The 20,462-nt window shown below is 40.2% G+C and overlaps 2 protein-coding genes across 4 annotated transcripts in view; both read right to left on the bottom strand.

Annotated features, from left to right (window-relative positions):
• Positions 1-675: 675 nt before the first annotated feature.
• Positions 676-17,852, bottom strand: LOC126377732 (zinc finger protein 184-like). Its single transcript, XM_050025537.1, has 13 exons — positions 17,608-17,852; positions 16,970-17,077; positions 16,289-16,523; positions 15,101-15,271; positions 11,894-12,060; positions 11,283-11,368; positions 8,836-8,961; positions 6,330-6,449; positions 5,369-5,518; positions 3,788-3,862; positions 3,167-3,278; positions 2,459-2,563; positions 676-1,454 (listed from the first exon to the last, which is right to left on the bottom strand). Exons 1-13 carry the CDS (start codon positions 17,725-17,727, stop codon positions 1,281-1,283), a joined length of 1,749 nt encoding a protein of 582 aa, XP_049881494.1. The 5' UTR covers positions 17,728-17,852; the 3' UTR covers positions 676-1,280.
• Positions 17,853-18,466: 614 nt separating this feature from the next.
• LOC126377735 (zinc finger protein 883-like) overlaps positions 18,467-20,462 on the bottom strand; it is a 35,914-nt gene continuing 33,918 nt past the window's right edge. For all 3 annotated transcript variants that reach the window (XM_050025543.1, XM_050025542.1, XM_050025544.1), the window contains 2 exons: positions 20,265-20,399; positions 18,467-18,796 (listed from right to left, as the gene is read on the bottom strand). In XM_050025543.1, coding sequence (XP_049881500.1) covers positions 18,682-18,796; positions 20,265-20,399 — 250 coding nt within the window. In that variant the 3' untranslated portion in view covers positions 18,467-18,681. The remainder of the gene's footprint in view (positions 18,797-20,264; positions 20,400-20,462) is intronic.

Raw genomic sequence — 20,462 nt, 5'->3', positions numbered from 1 at the left:
AGAAGCGACTACCTGTCTGACCATCCAACCCGCGGAGGAAAAACCAGCCCAATACAGGTAAGGTCACATACCTCGGAAAATGCTTTTCTCCTCACGATGTTTTCCTTCGCCGCTGAGCACGTGATAATCATTTACGATCCAAAAATGAATTCAAAAACAAATTCGAAAATCAAAACACTCGAAAATCGACTGTGGTCATAAAATAAAACGAAAAATAATTCATTATCTATTTCATTTATTATGGCATCTCTCACAATTCGTATTTTAAACTATGCACATTCTTAAACCTATTTACATAGCGGTGCTGATTCCTGTAAACACCACCTAATTTTAAGTTATACCTGTCTTTTTCTTAACCGCCGAAAAGGAAAGGGACGGTAATCGACAGGCATAAAATTTATGGAACACACGTCAATTTTACGCAGTTGAAGACTTTTTGGCGGGAACGGAAACGGGACGGTTGCTTTCTTCATAATAATCTAAATAATCAATACGAAGTGGTGTTTTGTGGTTAGTGATAGCATTAATTTAGTCAGAGAACATTCGCGACAATGGTATTATATAGGAATATTCAATAAACAAAGTGTACCTATCTATTTTCGCTTCGTGCCAACAAGCCGCTTCATAACTCGAAAGTTTATGCGGACTTTTGAGTTAATTTGTTTGTGGTTCGGAGTAGGAGTCTGCTCCGAGGGTGGGGGCTTAGGTTTCATCATTTCATTAATCATCATCAAGAAAAAAAAACATGAGACAAGGCTGTATGGGCCAAATAGTCCACTTTGCCTTGCCCTTTGGGGAAAACCAACCAAAAAAAAAGTAATGTTGACAGCACTCGTCAAACACAGACTACTAAGACAACCTGAGCGAGATGCCTATTTTATTAACCCCCGACGCAAAAACGACGGGGTGTTATAAGTTTGACGAGTCTGTGTGTCTGTGTGAATGTATGTGTCTGTCTGTGGCATCGTAACTCCCAAACGGATGATCCGATTTTAATGCGGTTTTTTTTTTGTTTGAAAGGTATATCAGTCGAGAGTGTTCTTCGCTCTGTTTGGTGGAAATCGGTTCAGGTCTTCAAGGTCATCAGGTCGTTTGTTCGGTGTGATAGGAATGTTACACGCTCAGTTTGCTTGCAAGCATATGTGGGATCTGACATTTGAACCACTAATGTCTTCTGGTACCACTGAGCTGGTCTGCTGTTAGCGTACATTTTTTCTGGTCGGGGGTTTATAAATTTTTAATTTTTCGCCTGTTAATATTGCGTTATTCGACGTTGAAGACTACTTGAGACCGTGTTGGGGCTTTGGCCGTCCGTCCCTGGTCAGCTTGAGGTGTATCAGCTTTACGTGCGTCCCCAGGATGCTGGCCTGACTGAACTGAGCTGGACATTTGCTGCACTGGTAAGGGCGCTCGCCTGTGTGTGTTCTGATGTGCGCTTTCAAAGTAGTGTTGCGCTGTGGAGGACATTAAAAAAAGGTCACCATTAACATTATCCATACACATACATACAAATCAAACCAAATACCTCCACAGCGGCGGCCATGAGCGGCACTTTTTAGGGGGCGGCAAAATTTCACAATCTATAATATATATAAAAATGAAACCCGTTTTCCGTTGTCACGACATAATATAATAAAAACGGCTTGACCGATTTGGCTGATTTTTTTTTTGTAGTTTACTAATAATCTGCACAAGGTTCTTGCGGAAAAAAATATTAAGAAAATCTCTGAGAAAGATTGAAAAATATACATTTAATTTTGCATATTTTAAAAAACGTGCGTAACGAATATAAACGTCATTCAATTTAAAACAAAAAAATCTGTGGTCATTTGTAAATTGAAGTATGTAAATAAAAGGGCGGCAAAATTGTCTTCCGCCCCAGGCGGCCGACACCCACGCTACGCCGCTGTACCTCCACCAACCCGCATTGGAGCAGCGTGGTGGAGTATGCTCCATATCCCCTCCGGTTGATTGAGGAGAGGCCTGTGCCCAGCAGTGGGACTTATATAGGCTGTTTGTGTATGTATGTATACATACAAACAGCCTCCGTGATTAGTTAGAGCGTTGGACTTACGATCTGGAGGTCCGGGTTCGATTCCCAATGGGAACATTGTCAATCACTTTGTGACCGTCCAGCAGGTCTAACATGCGAACGTGAAAATTATCGATCGATTCAATTAACGTGACTTCCGAAACAATGATCATCTTACTTTCGGACAATCAGTTCTTTCTTTCTTAGAAAAAAGTTGTTAAAGTGTGTTAAAGTTGGCGTGAAAGAGCGGAGGCCTATACCCAGCAGTGGGTGGATACAGGCTGAGTAGATAGACAGATCCTATTGGGCAGATAGCTATAAGTACTGAATGAGGGTAACAGCGTAATACAGGTTAGGTTAACCTTACCAACTTTTATCTCGGGGACGTGTATTCTGACACAGAATAGAACACAGTTCGGTACTCACGTCAAATACCTTGTCACACATCGAGCAGGGGTACCTGAGTGGTCGCTTGTACCCCTCGTGGATGTTACGACGATGTTCGGTAAGAGCCCAAGAATCCACGTACGCCTGAAAACAATTATTATTCATAAGAAAACTCTGTGAAGAACCGTGGTAGCCCAGTTGGGAGAACGCTTGCCTCTCACTTTGAGGTCGCAGGTTCGAATCCAGCACAGGCCTAACCCAATGTTTGTCGAATTTGTTTTCGAATTCATTAGATCATAAATGATTATCACGTGTTCAGCGGTGAAGGAAAACATCGTGAGGGAACCCACATTCCCGAGAAATGCATTCTCGGGGGTATGTGACCTAACCTGTATTGGGCTGGTTCTCCCTTCGCGAGTTCGAAGGTCAGACAGGCAGTCGCTTCTGTTAAAAACCGAACCTGTCAAATCTTCAGGATAGGTAAGCAGACCCTGTGAGAAACGGGATAATGCTCGGTGGCTGAAGAAAACTTCTTCTCTTCTCTCGTGTGGGTTGTGAGGTGGATTACCAACCTCATCAACCCTGGTGTCAGGGTTATTTTTGAGCCGCCAAAGGCCCCTGATATGGCTCGTGTAACGATTACTTACTTCAGTATGTAGTAACCGGGACCAACAGCTTAACGTTCCTTCCGAAGCATGTCATCTTTTATTGCATACATGGATTATCTTTAAAATTGACTACCCTTACCTTTTCGCACTGGTCACACTGAAAAGGTTTGATGTTGAGATGTATCCTGTTCATATGTTTATCCAGGTCGCGACGGATGGCGAACCGCTTCTCGCAGTGAAGGCAGAAGAGGCTGTAACCCAAATTACTGTTCATAACATAAACATACATAAACTGCCTATATACGTCCCACTGCTGGGCACAGGCCTCCCCTCAATCAACCGGAGGGGGTATGGAGCATACTCCACCACGCTGCTCCACTGCGGTTTGGTGGAGGTGTTTTTACGGCTAATAGCCGGGACCAACGGCTCGTGCCCTCCGAAGCACGGAATCATCTTACTTTTTCGGACAATCAGGTGATTCAAGCTTGAAAAGTCCTTACCAAACAAAGGACAGTCTCACAAAGTCATTTCGACAATATCCCCATCGGGAATCGAACCCGGACCTCCAAATCGTGAGCCTAACGCTCTAACCACTAGACCACGGAGGCTGTTACTGTTCATAAATTGCATTAAAATAGGACAATTTTCATTATTAAAAACTCGACCTGTCAAATCTTCAGGTTAGGTAAGCGGACCCTGAGAAAAATGGGATAATGTTAGGGAGAGATGAATTAGCTGAGTACAACTTATAAATACTTACGGTAATTCTAAATACTTCGTATGTGGCATCGCAGTTTTCAAATGGTGTTTTAGTATTGAATCAGACTTGAAGCTCCTGAAAAGTATGTTTAAGTTAGAAACAAAACAGTTGCTGTGTCACTAGCACCCTGTATATTATACACTACTACTGTATACTACTACTATATTACTACTACTGCTATATTACTACTATTAATATTACTGTATTTTACGGGACCCTTTTCGCATAATGCTTTTTGACCTAATTTAATTAGGCATAACTGGTTAGGCATATTTTTTTAGTCGCATCTCTTGGCATAATGGTTTTTGGCATACTGTTTTACTTAACATAATGCTTATTATGCCTAATGTTGTTTTCACAATTTTTGCATAATGTTATTAAGCTTGTTGTTACGCATAAAAGGTATTTATATTAAATTGTTGAGGCATTAGTGACGGAATCTGAAAAACAAGAAGTATTAGGCACTCATTTGGGAGCTGTCGAACTAAAATTGGGTTAAGTTTGTGTGCACCCGAATGGGCACCAATGTATTTTATTGAATTTTTATTAATTATATTAATTTTATTTGATTTTATATAATTTAATTTATCTAATATAATCTGATGTACTTATAATTATGGATATTAATCTGAAAATAAAATAATTTGAATTTGAATTATATCAGATTTAACTCGGATACCATAGTGTAACAGTAAGTTAGGGTGCGACGGGGGGGCCTCGGGCCAACCCCTAGGGTGCCAACATGTTTATTCATACACGAACAATTTTTTTTATGCGAACACAAATTTCCTCATGTTTCATTAGAACAATTATAGTTAATATCAATTATGCTTCAATGTTATTATGCGTAAGGTATGTAAGGCTTTCTTTTCTAATTAAGATGGGTTTGCTCTTGACTTCCGTTCTTCCCCGAGGAGAAGAAGAGGACCTTGTGCCTAACAAGTTTTATGCTTAGTGTAGTTACTTTTTTTATATTAAGTCTAAAAAAATATGTCTACTGATTATTATGCGTAATGTTCATTAGGTTTATTTTTAAGTATGCCTTGTTAAATTATGACTTATGTTTTATGCTTAAAAATAGAGAACTATAGTATACACTTATACAATGTTTTAAGTTTACACGGTTATTATCATAATTAAAACACATAATAACGGGTTCATAAGTCATCCCGTGATCATGTCACTTGAAACAGTGTCGAAATATCGGGAGTCTCATATCCCTATTTTAAACGTGGTAAGACACCAGAAACCCGTTATTGAGGAGCTCGGTGGCACAGCGGTAAACGCGCTCGGTCTGCGATTGTTGAAGTTAAGCAACTTTCGCAAAGGCCGGTCATAGGATGGGTGACCATAAAAAAAAGTTTTCATCTCGAGCTCCTCCGTGCTTCGGAAGACACGTTAAGCCGTTGGTCCCGGTTGCATTAGCAGTCGATAATAACCACCAATCCGAACTGGGCCCGCGTGGTGGTTTAAGGCCCAATCTCCCTATCCATCCATAGGGAAGGCCCGTGCCCCAGCAGTGGGTTAATGGTCTGGTCATGATGAAGAACCCGTTATTATGTGTTTTAATTATACACTTACTTATCGCACTCGACACAATAATAGTCGCGTCTATGCGAGTGTTTGATGCTGTGGTTCTTGAGTTGCGACGGCGCACTGAACCCCATCCCACATTTTTTACACACATGCGTCTTTACGCGGTTGCCTGCTGACACTTCGTTTGGATGTCTCCTAGGAGGAAACGATATAATAATGAATTATAGTGAAATTACTTCTAGAGGCTTACTAGGAAATCCCATAACGGTGTCATATATGATGTACTATTTAAAGCAAATAAACTATTTTGATTTTTTTGACTTTCCAGACTCATCACATCAGTAATTTAAGAGCCACGCTCTTGTCGGTGTAGCATTCTCCATGCTACTTTTTAGGGGCAAATAGGGCAGTGGTTTCCCACTTGCCTTCCGCCCCAACACTTACTTACTACTCTTTACTTGTTACTTTCCTGACTACGTTCCCCAGAAAAACACAGAGATGGCGCTTTACAATGTTGCCTTCTATTTTCATAGATAACAGACATATGCATCTTTTATCTTTGTTTTTGGGTATAAACGATAACCCTTGATATTACACCCAGGCACAACACTACATCCACCCATTATTTTTTGGGGAACGTGTCTTGAAAGGCCCTTATTATGTAAATAATATAACGGCCTCCGTGGTCCAGTGGTTGAGCGTTGGGCTTTCGATCCGGAGGCCCTAGGTTCGACTACCCGTTCCCAGTGGGGACATATCACTTTGTGATCCCCAGTTTGGTTAGGACATTACAGGCTGATCACCTGATTGTCCGAAAAGTAAGACGATCCGTGCTTCGGAAGACACGTTAAGCCGTTGGTCCCGGTAACTACTTACTGATGTAATTAGTCGTTACATGAGCCATGTCAGGGGCCTTTGGCGGGTAAATAACCCTGACACCAGGGTTGATGAGGTTGGTTTTAACCTCACGACCCACATGATAGATGTAAATAATACTAACACTTACACCAACATGTGCGCCTTCAATCCTTCCTTAGACTTTGCAGTTTTATTACAATAATCACACTGCACTCTCTCTTTGAACGTGTGCACAAATGCAATATGTTTCCTTAACGACACTTGGCGTCTGAAAAAAAAACATATCTTCACTTTAGGCAGAGGTGTACAGTATATTATCCTCCTAAGGCCAAGCTTTACAGACACTGTTAAACTTTAAAAGGACATTTACCCGGCATATAACCCGGGTGCTTTCAAGGCCAGAGTGAACAGGCACCTTCTGGGCGAACTCCATCTTAGGCCTCGTCAATGCCTTCGGGCAAGTCTAGGGCCAAGAGCAAACCCAGCAAAGGTAAAAAAAACGTTCAGCCTTAAGCCGCAAATGGCATTAACTACTTGGCCGGACAAATGGGGAGTGCTGAGGGCTCTCACCTGGTACAACGTTTAAGACAACAGGCCTGAGGGTGCCCAGTTGGGCGCGAACCTCGGCTCAGGGCGTCGTCTGAGAGGATTGTATTTGAAAGAATTAATCGACCCTAGTGGGTCGATAGCGATAAGCGCTGAATGAGGGAAATCGTCGACCACGCCGGCGGAGTCGGTATCGGGGTCCTGAAGTGTTTGGTGTCGCGAGCTGATCGGCCGCCTCTATGGCTAGAGTAATCGGGTCAGCTAAGCAGCATATGGGTTGGTCTTATCAAGGTCGGGGATGCAATGAGTCAGCGTAGAATAAAAGGAATAGGGTCGTGTACTAGGTTCAAGATAAATTATGAAATTCTGATTACTAAATAAAGACACATCTAAAACTAACGAAAAACATTTTCTTTTTTCTATTAAACTTATTTATGAATTTTAATCAAGAAAAACGTAATAATAAGTCCGACATTTTGTCACGTTTTTCTATGACGTCACAGAGTGCTTTTTCATACAAATTCCATAGTAATTTCGTGTTTTGACGTTTAGTAAAAAGTAACTGATTTGACTAGTTGGAAACTAGCCTATTGTGAAATGGAATGAGAATTTCGAAATTTAAAATGATAGACGGTAAGATGGAATAAGGCCAGTGTGAGCACAGTTCGTACTCTGCTACAATACTCTCACGACTGTATCCCAATTGGGCTAGTCAGAAGTACATCCATCGCAAGATGGCCAAAGTGATAAGTGAGCCGTATCGCCGTCTACAATCGAGCCAACTGTGTAATTGAAAACTGCACATAAGATAAATTCATAATTCATTGGTGCAAGTCCGGTTATGTTATGTTATGTTATGTTAGTGGGCTCTGTTTTCCGCATTTAGACTCTAAGATGGCCCATTATGCGTGTGATTGTTGACTACGTAAGCCAACCTAACTCCTTCCAGAAGCTCAGAAGCCTCCTGGGGTTTTCACAGGCTTCGCGGAGCGACCCCATTTCTTTGAGGATTTTTACTCGTTGTGCTGACACTCCCGTGCATTCCAGGATTACATGGGGGGCAGTTTCTTCTGCGTCCAGACAGCCTCTGCAAAGTGGGCTGTCCGTTATCCCTAAGTTAAATAGGTGCTTGTTGAGTGGGCAGTGACCCGTAATACTGCCCACTACTACGGTACAGGGATTCGAACCGGCATCCCCTGATTGAGAAGCAAGCCGGTGTACGACAGGACGACAGCGACTTGTTCATACATAAACAGCCTATATACGTCCCACTGCTGGGCACAGGCCTCCCCTCAATCAACCAGAAGGAGTATGGAGCATACTCCACAACGCTACTCCAATGCGGGACAGTGACTTGTTACCAACAAATTTTATTTATAACTAGCGGACGCCCACGACTTCGTCCGCGTGCATTTCGGTTTCCGCGGTAAGAATTTCCTAATTTTTTAAATTGTTAAAACCTGTGTGTTTAAGTCAGTGCTGACCCGCATGCAGCCGCGGTGATCAGCTTCCTCCGGTGAATTTAGCGGGAATCGTAGGAGTTATCGAATTAAACCACGCAAATTTTAGATACCTACGTGATTATAATAAATAATAATTAAATAGAATTACAGATTTTTTAGGTGATTATAACAAATTTCGCGAATAAATTGTGAAGACAAAGGATTGTAGTCATGGGCAATATCATGTATCCACTTTAGAACCCTGTCGCACTATCATATTTGACATTTAATGAGGCTTACGGTTTAATTTGTCAAAAAAGTTAATGTGACATGGTTTCAAAGTGTACATAATAGTACTCGTGACCGTAAAACCGTCCATTCGATATAATATCGTATAACGATCTTGGTCTGCCGTTGATCTTCACGATTGGTCCATGGAGCATAGCTTTGGAGCATTTTTATTGGCTATCCCGGGACTCCCGGGTATGACGTCGATTGTATGGAGCGTAATTGCGCCTACTCGATTATTGAAAGCAAATTCAATTTCTTGCCGCGCGCTGCTTGCTCTTAATATTTTGCCAGGCGTTAAACAGTAACAAACGTCCAAACATTCATACTCACAATCTTTCACATTTATGATATTAGTAAGGTTATTGTTATACTTACTTGAAAACTTTGGAACATTCCGTACAGTTGTATTGATAGTAACCATGGCAATGTGTCGCGGTGTAGTGATCCTTTATTGTCATTCTGCTCACCCTGGTTAGGCCGCATTCTACGCATTTGTATCGCCTGGGAAATATATATACAATTGTTTTAAGTTTACGCGGTTATTATCATAATTAAAGCACGTAATAACGGGTTCTTACCGCGTTTAAATGGGGATATGAGACTCCCAATATTTCGACACTGTTGCAAGTGCCATGATCACGGGATGACTGATGAGATTGGAGTGGAGTAGGTAGATCCATAATTTTCTACGGGCAGACATATCTGTCTACCCTCTTTCTTTGCCGCTTGTTTATGTTTTTGATATCGCGGTAAGAACCCGTTATTATGTGCTTTAATTATACACTTCTCATCAAAAAAATCGAAACACCTTGCAAGTTTACGTTTTGTCAGGATTATCAGAAAAATGTGTACATTTAGGAATAAATGTTAAATGTCGTTTAATAGTGAGTAATATGAGCTTATCAAATCTTAATGTTAATGTTCTAAATTTAAATGAATTTTTCATAGGTTTCGTATTTTGTTAAATGAGTCATTTTTATTCCGTATGGAGTATAAAGGAAATGGATAAAACAACACACGTAAATGAAAAAAAAAGCTAAAAAACGTTTATTTAATAACTTGTATTCCCTCCCCGAGCTCTAATTACTGCTTCTATACGGTTCTTCATCGATCGGATGAGAGTCACGATCACATGCTGTGGTATATTGTCCCATTCCTCTTGGATTGCATCTTGCAGCTGGCTAAGTGTTTCTGGGGCAGGATCTCTTGCTCGAATTCGTCTCTTTAATTCATCCCACAGATGTTCAATGGGATTCATGTCCGGGCTTCTTGCTGGCCATTCCATAATAGAGATATCGACTTCGTTAAGATAATCTCGTACGACGCCCGCGGTGTGAGCCCTAGCATTGTCGTGCATGAATATGAAGCCGTTGCCAATAAAATGTGCATAGGGCATCACATGAGGCTCGAGACACTCTTCGACGTACCGATGACAGTTTAGTGCAGGCAGACGTGGCCCAGACACGAAAGCAAGCTCTGTCTTACCGTCGGCGCTGATTCCTCCCCAAACCGTCCACGAACCGCCACCATAGCTGACCTTTTCTTCAATGCAGCATTGTGCATAGCGTTCTCCGTCTCTTCTGTAGACCTTGTTCCTTCCGTCGTTACCATACAGCATAATTTTACACTCATCAGAAAAGAGAACTTTGCTCCACTGTAGGTATGACCAATTTAGGTGCTCACGTGCAAAGTTAAGGCGCGCTCTTCGATGGTCTGCAGTTAATTTCGGCCCATTTGCTGGCTTATGCGGTACCAGTCCACGATCCTTCAACCTTCTTCTAATTGTAGAGTCACTTACAGCCACCCTTCGTACAACACGAAGCCGCTGCTGCAGTTGAAAAGCGTTAAGGCGTCGATTTCTTAAAGAAGTTGTTACAAAAAATCGATCATCTCGCTCAGAAGTGACCTGATTCCTGCCAGATCCTGAACGGCGCGTGAACAAACCAGTCTCCCGATAACGTTTATAGACTCTATGAACAGATGACAGGCTTAGATGCAGTCTTGCAGCCACAACACGCTGACTAAGGCCAGAATCCAGCAATGCCACAACTTGGGCGGCTTCTGTGGGCGAAGTATCCATACGTTTTAGAAAAAAAACCTTTTTTCAGACGTCCCAAAGTCACAGTATTGAAATAAAAAACAAAAAGTTAAGGATAGGCGCCAATTTTTAGTTTTTAAACGCTAAATGTACTCCAACCCTAAACACACATTTGTCTCAAAACAGTGATTCATTTCGTTTATAAGATAAACAAATGAAATTCTAATTTTGAATTTTGAATTTTCGCTTATTACTGTAATGGCCAAACTGCCAGCTATACATTTATGTATTTTTTTTCATCGTATGAATTCTTTTTTGTGTTAAATTCGGACAGAAACAATGAAAACGGAAGTGTTTCGATTTTTTTGATGAGAAGTGTATATACAATTAATCAAAATCGACGACAAAGACGTGGCCAGAAAACCTCCCAGCACAGGGCCTCCTACTGATTCATGTTTTCCTTTCTTTTTTGAAGTCCAGTACGTATCACTACATAGTATAAAACAAAGTCGCTTTTTCTGTCCCTATATCCCTATGTATGCTTAAATCTTTAAAACTACGCAACGGATTTTGATGCGGTTTTTTTAAATAGATAGAGTGATTCAAGAGGAAGGTTTATATGTATAATAACATGCATTAAATAGTGGAGAAATACTGTTATTTTTGAGGTTTTTAATGTGATGTCGTGAATGATTTCATTTTTTCCTCAGCATTGCACCCGAGCGAGCCGGGGCGGGTCGCTAGTTACATATAAACTTAATAACAACACATCGACGGTACTTACACAGAGTGATATCTCTTATGACTCTTTAGTTTATCTTCCGACGCCATCCTTTGGTGACATAGGTCACATTCATAGTCTCCATTGCTCTGAAATAAAATACAACACGCTAGATCGAAATTCCACTTGATTTTAACTCAGAATCATGGTCTGAATCATCCTATTAAGATTTCTTCTTGTTATGTCTTGCGTTGCTCGTTTCTACAATCAGAGTGGATGTCCCAATTTCCCGAACCCTAGATCCATATACGTCTCCATATGTATATCTTAGATCTATATTCAGAATTCTGGCGTGCGTGTTTCAAACGATTGATGAATGTGGAGGAAGCAAGAGAAGTGTCAGGATCGAAGCAAAAAGAATTCCATAGTCTCTATTTACCACCGTGGGAAATAGGCGTGAGTTTATGTATGTATATTCAAAATTAAAAATTCAAAAATATCTCTAATCATTAAGTAACATAGTTACACTTTGAATCGTTAAGTTTCACATAACGAACGTCTCATCCGCGTAAAACTACTGCAGCTTCACACAACCTGTATAGCCGGGGAAAAGAAGCTGCTAGAAAAACCTCGGCACAGGGCCCTAGACGTTCTTTAAAAATACTATATCTCACCTCTTTATGTTTCTCCATATGTTTATCATAGCCAGCTTTAAAATTAAATCCTTTCACGCACCCTTCACATTTGTATACTGAATTCAAATATTTCTTGTCGGTCGCCATTTTAACTCTTTCCTCCATACATTGTTGTCTAGTTATAAATAATGTTTCTATTTTAATGTCTGAAAAAGAACGTTTAATAGTAATAAATAATCCTATATTAGTTCTTAGCCACCCCGATAACGACCCTGCCGGCGTGGTCGACGATTTCCCTCTACAAGCGCTTATCGCTCTCGACCCACTAAGGTCGATTAATTAATTCTTTCAAATATTTTTCCTCTCAGACGACGCCCTGAGCCGACGTTCGCGCCCAAATGGGCACCCTTAGGCCTGACGTCTTAACGTTTTACCGGGTGAGAGCCTTCAGCGCTCCCTATTTGTCCGGCCAAGTAGTTAATGCCATCTGCGGCAAATCTACAATAAGTCACGAAAAAGTAATAGTTCGTAGCCTTATACGTCACGCGAGGTTGACGAATAGAATGAGGTTTATTTTTTTGTTATGTAACTTATTGGAGATTTGCCGCAGATGGTCTTAACTACTTGGCCGGACAAATGGGTAGCGCTGAAGGCTCTCACCCGGTACAACGTTTAAGACAACAGGCCTGAGGGTGCCCAGTTGGGCGCGAACCTCCGCTCAGGGCGTCGTCTGAGAGCAAAAATATTTGAAAGAATAAAATTAATCGACCCTGTTGGGTCGATAGCGATAAGCGCAAATTGAGGGAAATCGTCGACCACGCCGGCGGGGTCGGTATCGGGGTCCTGAAGTGTTTGGTGTCGCGAACTGATTGGCCGCCTCTATGGCTAGAGTAACCGGGTCGCCGGGATCGTATATTACGTCCTCCTGAGAATATAATAAGGGCTTCTAGCACGTTTTAACGCACATTAAGGGTGTTGGGACCCTAGCTCGGCGACAATAGATGGCGTAAGTGTAGCCACGCCATTTGGTGACCGAAATTATTATTTTTGTCATAGATAAACTAAGCTAAATGAGCTCTACACCTTTTTGCCACTATTTGAAGGTCTAGAGAACCTACAAACAATAATAAATATTTTAAATCTTTTATATTTTCTTCAGGTTTACTCTAAGTCTAAAGGTAGCCCAGTTGGTAAAACGCTTGCCTCTCACTTTGAGGTCGCAGGTTCGAATCCAGCGCAGTCCTAAACCAACGATTGTCGAATTTGTTTACGAATTCATGTTTGGATCATAAATGACCATTACGTGCTCAGCGGTGAAAGAAAACATCGTGAGGAAACCCACATTCCCGAGAAATGCATTTTCGGAGGTATGCAACCTAACCTGTATTAGGTTGGTTTTTCCTTCGCGGGTTGGACGGTCAGATAGGCAGTCGCTTGTGTAAAAAACCGGACCTGTCAACTCTTTAGGTTAGGTAAGCGGATCTTATGAAAAACGGGATAATGCTAAGGAGATGATGATGAATCGAAATATTTTTGTCTTCTCTAGTGGGTTATGAGTTGTGAGGTGAATGACCAACCTCATCAACTCGAGCTTATACACTTCTCATCAAAAAAATCGAAACACCTTGCAAGTTTACGTTTTGTCAGGATTATCAGAAAAATGTGTACATTTAGGAATAAATGTTAAATGTCGTTTAATAGTGAGTAATATGAGCTTATCAAATCTTAATGTTAATGTTCTAAATTTAAATGAATTTTTCATAGGTTTCGTATTTTGTTAAATGAGTCATTTTTATTCCGTATGGAGTATAAAGGAAATGGATAAAACAACACACGTAAATGAAAAAAAAAGCTAAAAAACGTTTATTTAATAACTTGTATTCCCTCCCCGAGCTCTAATTACTGCTTCCATACGGTTCTTCATCGATCGGATGAGAGTCACGATCACATGCTGTGGTATATTGTCCCATTCCTCTTGGATTGCATCTTGCAGCTGGCTAAGTGTTTCTGGGGCAGGATCTCTTGCTCGAATTCGTCTCTTTAATTCATCCCACAGATGTTCAATGGGATTCATGTCCGGGCTTCTTGCTGGCCATTCCATAATAGAGATATCGACTTCGTTAAGATAATCTCGTACGACGCCCGCGGTGTGAGCCCTAGCATTGTCGTGCATGAATATGAAGCCGTTGCCAATAAAATGTGCATAGGGCATCACATGAGGCTCGAGACACTCTTCGACGTACCGATGACAGTTTAGTGCAGGCAGACGTGGCCCAGACACGAAAGCAAGCTCTGTCTTACCGTCGGCGCTGATTCCTCCCCAAACCGTCCACGAACCGCCACCATAGCTGACCTTTTCTTCAATGCAGCATTGTGCATAGCGTTCTCCGTCTCTTCTGTAGACCTTGTTCCTTCCGTCGTTACCATACAGCATAATTTTACACTCATCAGAAAAGAGAACTTTGCTCCACTGTAGGTATGACCAATTTAGGTGCTCACGTGCAAAGTTAAGGCGCGCTCTTCGATGGTCTGCAGTTAATTTCGGCCCATTTGCTGGCTTATGCGGTACCAGTCCACGATCCTTCAACCTTCTTCTAATTGTAGAGTCACTTACAGCCACCCTTCGTACAACACGAAGCCGCTGCTGCAGTTGAAAAGCGTTAAGGCGTCGATTTCTTAAAGAAGTTGTTACAATAAATCGATTATCTCGCTCAGAAGTGACCCGATTCCTGCCAGATCCTGAACGGCGCGTGAACAAACCAGTCTCCCGATAACGTTTATAGACTCTATGAACAGATGACAGGCTTAGATGCAGTCTTGCAGCCACAACACGCTGACTAAGGCCAGAATCCAGCAATGCCACAACTTGGGCGGCTTCTGTGGGCGAAGTATCCATACGTTTTAGAAAAAAAACCTTTTTTCAGACGTCCCAAAGTCACAGTATTGAAATAAAAAACAAAAAGTTTAAGGATAGGCGCCAATTTTTAGTTTTTAAACGCTAAATGTACTCCAACCCTAAACACACATTTGTCTCAAAACAGTGATTCATTTCGTTTATAAGATAAACAAATGAAATTCTAATTTTGAATTTAGAATTTTCGCTTATTACTGTAATGGCCAAACTGCCAGCTATACATTTATGTATTTTTTTTCATCGTATGAATTCTTTTTTGTGTTAAATTCGGACAGAAACAATGAAAACGGAAGTGTTTCGATTTTTTTGATGAGAAGTGTATTAAAACTTACCTCTTACTCTATTATTTCCTTCGATTTCCTTCTTAACTCTTCCCTTCCTTTTAACCTTTCCTTTCTTTGTAGTTTTTCTTAAACATTTTATATTAACTCCTTCTAATTCCAACTCTTCTTTTAACAGTTTCAATGGGTACTCATCTTCCTCTTTGATACATGTGTCGAAATCTGTACAAAAAGACATAGAAAGAGTGGCAAGTGGGAATGCAATCCTGATCTCGCGGGATCTCGTCTAAGTTTTCGGGATCAATCCCGAAGCATAATATGACGAGATCCCATTCGAGATTGACGAGATTGGGTGAATCTCCTTGAGTTATACTTTTTGTTCTGAAAAAACGATGGGTCTCGTGAGGAGGCTCGGTGTCGATCAGCGGGCAATGGAGAGAGCTATGCTCGGTATTTCCCTGCTCGATCGAATCAGAAATGAGAAGATCCGCAGGAGAACTAAAGTCACCGACATAGCTCGGCGGAAAGGTTCTAGAATGGCGACCACGTGTAGGACGACGCTCAGTGGGTAGGCCCGCTACAAGGTGGACCGACGATCTGGTGAAGGTCGCGGGAACCCGCTGGATGCGGGCAGCGCAGGACCGATCGTCGTGGAGATCCTTGGGGGAGGCCTATGCCCAGCAGTGGGCGTCATACGGCTGATGATGATGATGATGATTGAAAAATAAAGGGTTTTGTTTTCTTTCTAAAAATATTTTCTTTTAATTAACCTCACTATCACAAACAATCAGTTTACATCGTTTTCAGCTAGACGAGATCCCGAAAATTTCGGGATCTGATTTTCCCTAGTGCGCACTGTGGCGCGCACATACTCACTACTCCTCCGTGCCGGCGCTTCTGTACTGTAATGTCATGAAATGTAAATAAATACCTATAAATGTTTTATATATTTTTTTAAAGCCTGAAATTTCAGACTTGAAAGGCCTATAGAATGTTAATAAATATAAAATTATTTAGCATTAAAAAAGTTATTTCATAAAAAAACAAAATAAAATGTGCAGAAAATTAGATTAGAATACATCATCCTTTGGGGTCAAAAAAAAGAAAGTTCATCCATTTCAGGAGTTCAAATCAAAAGTGGCTGAAAGTTGTCTTCTAAGAACTTGTGGCTCTGCCTACACCATAAGCAATCATGGACATGATTTATGTATGTAAATATAGAGCAGTAATCTTACCAACCATTGTCATCTAAGAAATCTCCCTCTAAATCTTCTCTCAGCAAGTCACTCTCATCTTTCAACTCCAATTTTATCTTTAAGTCTGTCTCTTTCTTACTATTGTAGACAACGGAATATGTCTCCTCTGTATTTGTTTCATCGTTACTGCCCAACTCTATTGTGTCTAACGAGAACTGGGCCAAGTTGAGTAACGGGTGGATTTGAGACTTAATCGTCTGGAGTGTCAAGTCTGTTATCTGTAAAAATAATAATATTGTTTATTGAACTTTATACAAATAAAATCTAATTGTAATGTAAAGCTTAATTTTAATTTTGACATTAATGTTTTTTGTATGTCGAAATATGAACCTTGTGATGCCTGAATTAAGATAACAATATTACAAAGAATTTTTTATTCCAACGCTGCACTATCTCCTATACTTAAAGGATGTGTTGCTATTGCAGTTTCTTGTCATTCCTTCTCCTCAGCCATAACACCTTGCGAAATGATGTAGATTCAAAAATGTTAAGTTGGCCTTCAACAAGCTTATCTATGATAATTACGTTGAATAAATTATTCTGATTATGTTGCCTGGAAAAGATTGCTACTTAGCAACAAGGCTGCCTATTGTACTCCACCTATTTCTCTTTAGTTTTGTATTTTCCTCTTTGTGTAAAGTATTTGTTATGTGATGTTACTTACAACGTGGAAGTTCTCCAATAAAACCTGATTACTCTGCACATTTTGTATAAACAGTTCCGCTTGCTGTGCCACTCTTTTGCAGAAATAACATAGTGTTACTTCTTCTACCTGTGAAGTTGTAATATTTATGATACTACCCTGTTACTACTTAGTGATACATCCATAGTCGTTACATGAGCCATGTCAGGGGCCTTTGACGGCTCAATAGTAACCCTAAGTAGTTCACATGTTAACTTAACGCCATTATGCCCAAAGAGCTAGGCAGAGGTGTATAGAGTGTATGTTATTTATTAACTAAACAAACGCTTTTTCGCATTTATTTTTATACATACATACACATCAATATACGCGCCCCTGATCCTTTAAGCTTCTTGCTGCTAACTATAATGCAACATAGTTTTTTTTTTTATCTTATCAGGTCCTCTCACATTGGATACCATAATAGTTTCACCATTTTGTAGTCGGACTTCTCTCACACGCTCGAGGTGATAAGCAGCTGACGGTTTTGTATGGTTTTTTACTCCCAGCTCCGCAAGATCTTTAAAACTTGTATAAAATTGTTTAAGTTGTATCAACAGAAGTTGAACACACTTTAAAGCTAATCTATTTATTAAGGACCTATTTATTCCATTAAATACCTGAAATATAGCCTTCAGAGCTTCGTTTTGCACGGAATAACTATTCAATTTATTTTCATCGTTTTTACACAAACAACTCAAGCAACAATCGATTTTTTGGTCCTCACTCGATTCCTCCATTTTCTTCGATGTTACTTCACATACAAATACAATTTATTTTGTGAAAATTCATAATTAAATCTTGAAATAATTCATGGAAACTATCGAACAGCGAAAAACTTGTTTTTTTTTTAGGATTGTTGACAATGTTGACATCCATTGACATGTCAAAAAAAATTACGTTCCGTGCCACTTAATTTTTTTTTTTATTCGTTTATGTTATGGAACAGGCTAAGGTCGTCAAACCACGCCGCCTAGTTTTGCTTTATAAAACAGACTTATATTACCGTGACCGCAAAAATATTCTTGGAATCTTTTGACTCTTTGTAAATTTCCTATTAGAACTTACGTAAGTTGGTGACTTCATGATATTTTTACGTTTACGGTAGGTAATGATATTGAATTCCATTGTTCGAAGCTCCTCCAGAAGCATTTATAAAAATAATTGTTGTTTATATTTGGATCAGATTATATGTATATGTTGCTAACTTGCTACCTATACCTAGGTTTATAACAAGGGTCATCAATGATACCCAAAAACAAAGCTAAAAGATGCATATTTCTGTTATCCCTGACATTAGAAGGTTAAACGAAGGAAAAACTGAACAGCTCCATCTATATTGTTTTTGAGGAGCGTAGCCTTCAAAGTCCCTCATTGGTAGAAGCCCTCAATATAAACGCGCCAGGCGCGGCGAGGGTTCCGTGCAGACTTAGCTTGTCAAGCTTTACAAGTAGTAAGGAATGAATAAAATCATACAAATTTTCATGTAAAATTATGTATTTCACTAATAAGCAGTTAATGATGCTGATTCCAGTTAAGTTATTCTTGTCATTTTCTTTTATTTTTAGGCAATTAAACTTTTAAAAAATGTGATGACTATTAACTTAAAATAAAATTAGGAGTCTACAAGAATCAGGGCCATTGCAAGCAATAAAACTACTTATATTTAAATAATTTAAATGTGTTTTAAGTTTTTAAGTACTTGTGTCCGTCTCCGTTTGTGTTTGTGATTGGCATGTCTTCTGATGCTTTATCAGCTGTGCGGACTGCGTAAACTTCTTGTCGCATTTTATACATTTGTTGTGTTTTCTGAAAACAATCATTCAAATTAGTCCATTCCAGTACGGTCACGAGCATTAATATGTATACACCATACACTTTGGTACCATGCCACATTAACTTTTTTGACAAATTGAACTGTAAGTCTCACTATAATGTCAAATATGTTAGTGCGACAGAGTCCTAAAGAGGGTAAATTATATTGCTCATGACTGTACACACCGAAATTTAAAGTTATATCTGTCATTTTCTTATCCGCCGAAAAGGAAAGGGACGGGTAATCGACAGGCATAACATTTATGGAACACACGTTTATTTCAGGCAGAAAAAAACACCCTCCCAAAACTTTATATCGGTAACCCGACAGAATGAAGTTGACAGCACTCGTCAAACGGGTTCCATATCAGCAAGTTGCCTATTTAATGCGCCCGAGTTATTCATTCATTGCAAAATTTTCTTTATCGGTTGTCAATCATCCGTCCCGTTCATTTTCGGCGGATAAGGTAATCACGGGTGTAACTTAAATAAAATTAGGTCTACGCAGGAACCGGAGCCCTTAAATCAGGTAGGTTCTGGAAAAAAAGTTTTAGGCGGAACCATAAAATACACAATAATAATAAGTGTAGAAGGAATGCTCTGCCCCGCACCGCTACGCTTGATTTCCTTCTCACCTCACCTCTGTTACCGCTTCGCACCGCGCGGCCACACAGGGCCGCAGACGGCCCGAAGCTGTCCGTAAATAACGAGCGCAAATACCGCACAAGACAGAAAAGGGTCATAGTATAAAAGTTAGTAAAGTCGTTGTCTTAAAACGAAAACCACGTAAGCGCCTATTTGAAAACATGGGGGTTAAAATGGCCACATCGAAGCAATTCTTCTAAGAAAGCAATATTGCAATTTGACATTTGCGCATATAAGTAAGTGCGCAATGCATACAAATGTCAAATTGCAATATTGCTTTCTTAGATGAATTGCTTCGATGTGGCCATTTTAACCCCTATCTGGTGTGTTTTTTGTTACACTCTCTCTCACAGTACTGCACAGAAAAAGACAGATGATCTCTGTCGCGGCGAGAAAGAGTCGCGTGCTTACGGTGCTAAGACCGCAGGTATGCTCAATCCTATGACAAGCCGCCATTGCTAGCCCTTTGATGACGTAAGTGTTACCATTAAATTGGTATCTCCAACATTCCAAGGACGTAAATTTTATTATTGAAAATTAAGTGAATTACTGACTAATGTATTTAATTACTATTTCTTGTCACATATATAAAATCGTTCAAAATTTCCCTGCAAAGTTAATATAAAAACATTGGTTTTGGATAATTTATTTTTTTAAGAATTGGCAACGCAGGGCGGGATGACGTCAGCTGGGCTAACCTTGAAATGTTAGCTGTCACTTTTGAACATACCTAGTTTTCTTATACCATGATCACAATGAGATTGTTTTTTCAAAAAGACGCTTGTTTGCTTGGCTAATAAGACGACAAAATTATCACCTCATATGTTTCATCAGGGAGCTTCTCTGGGAGTACTTTCTGCCGCAGTCGTCACAGACGTACGGTCGCTCCCCGCTGTGTGACACCTGATGCCGCTTCAGGTGGTCCCGAGTCGAGAAGGTTTTGTTGCATGTGCTGAAATATTGTATGGTCACGTCAAAAGTATGTATATTGACATAGGCCCCGATTAATCCAGAC

The sequence above is a fragment of the Pectinophora gossypiella genome, chromosome 24 (assembly GCF_024362695.1).
Source record: "Pectinophora gossypiella chromosome 24, ilPecGoss1.1, whole genome shotgun sequence".
Lineage (NCBI taxonomy): Eukaryota > Metazoa > Arthropoda > Insecta > Lepidoptera > Gelechiidae > Pectinophora > Pectinophora gossypiella.
The sequence above is the reverse complement of the archived record's forward strand: the minus strand, read 5'-3'. Positions and strand labels throughout refer to the sequence as shown.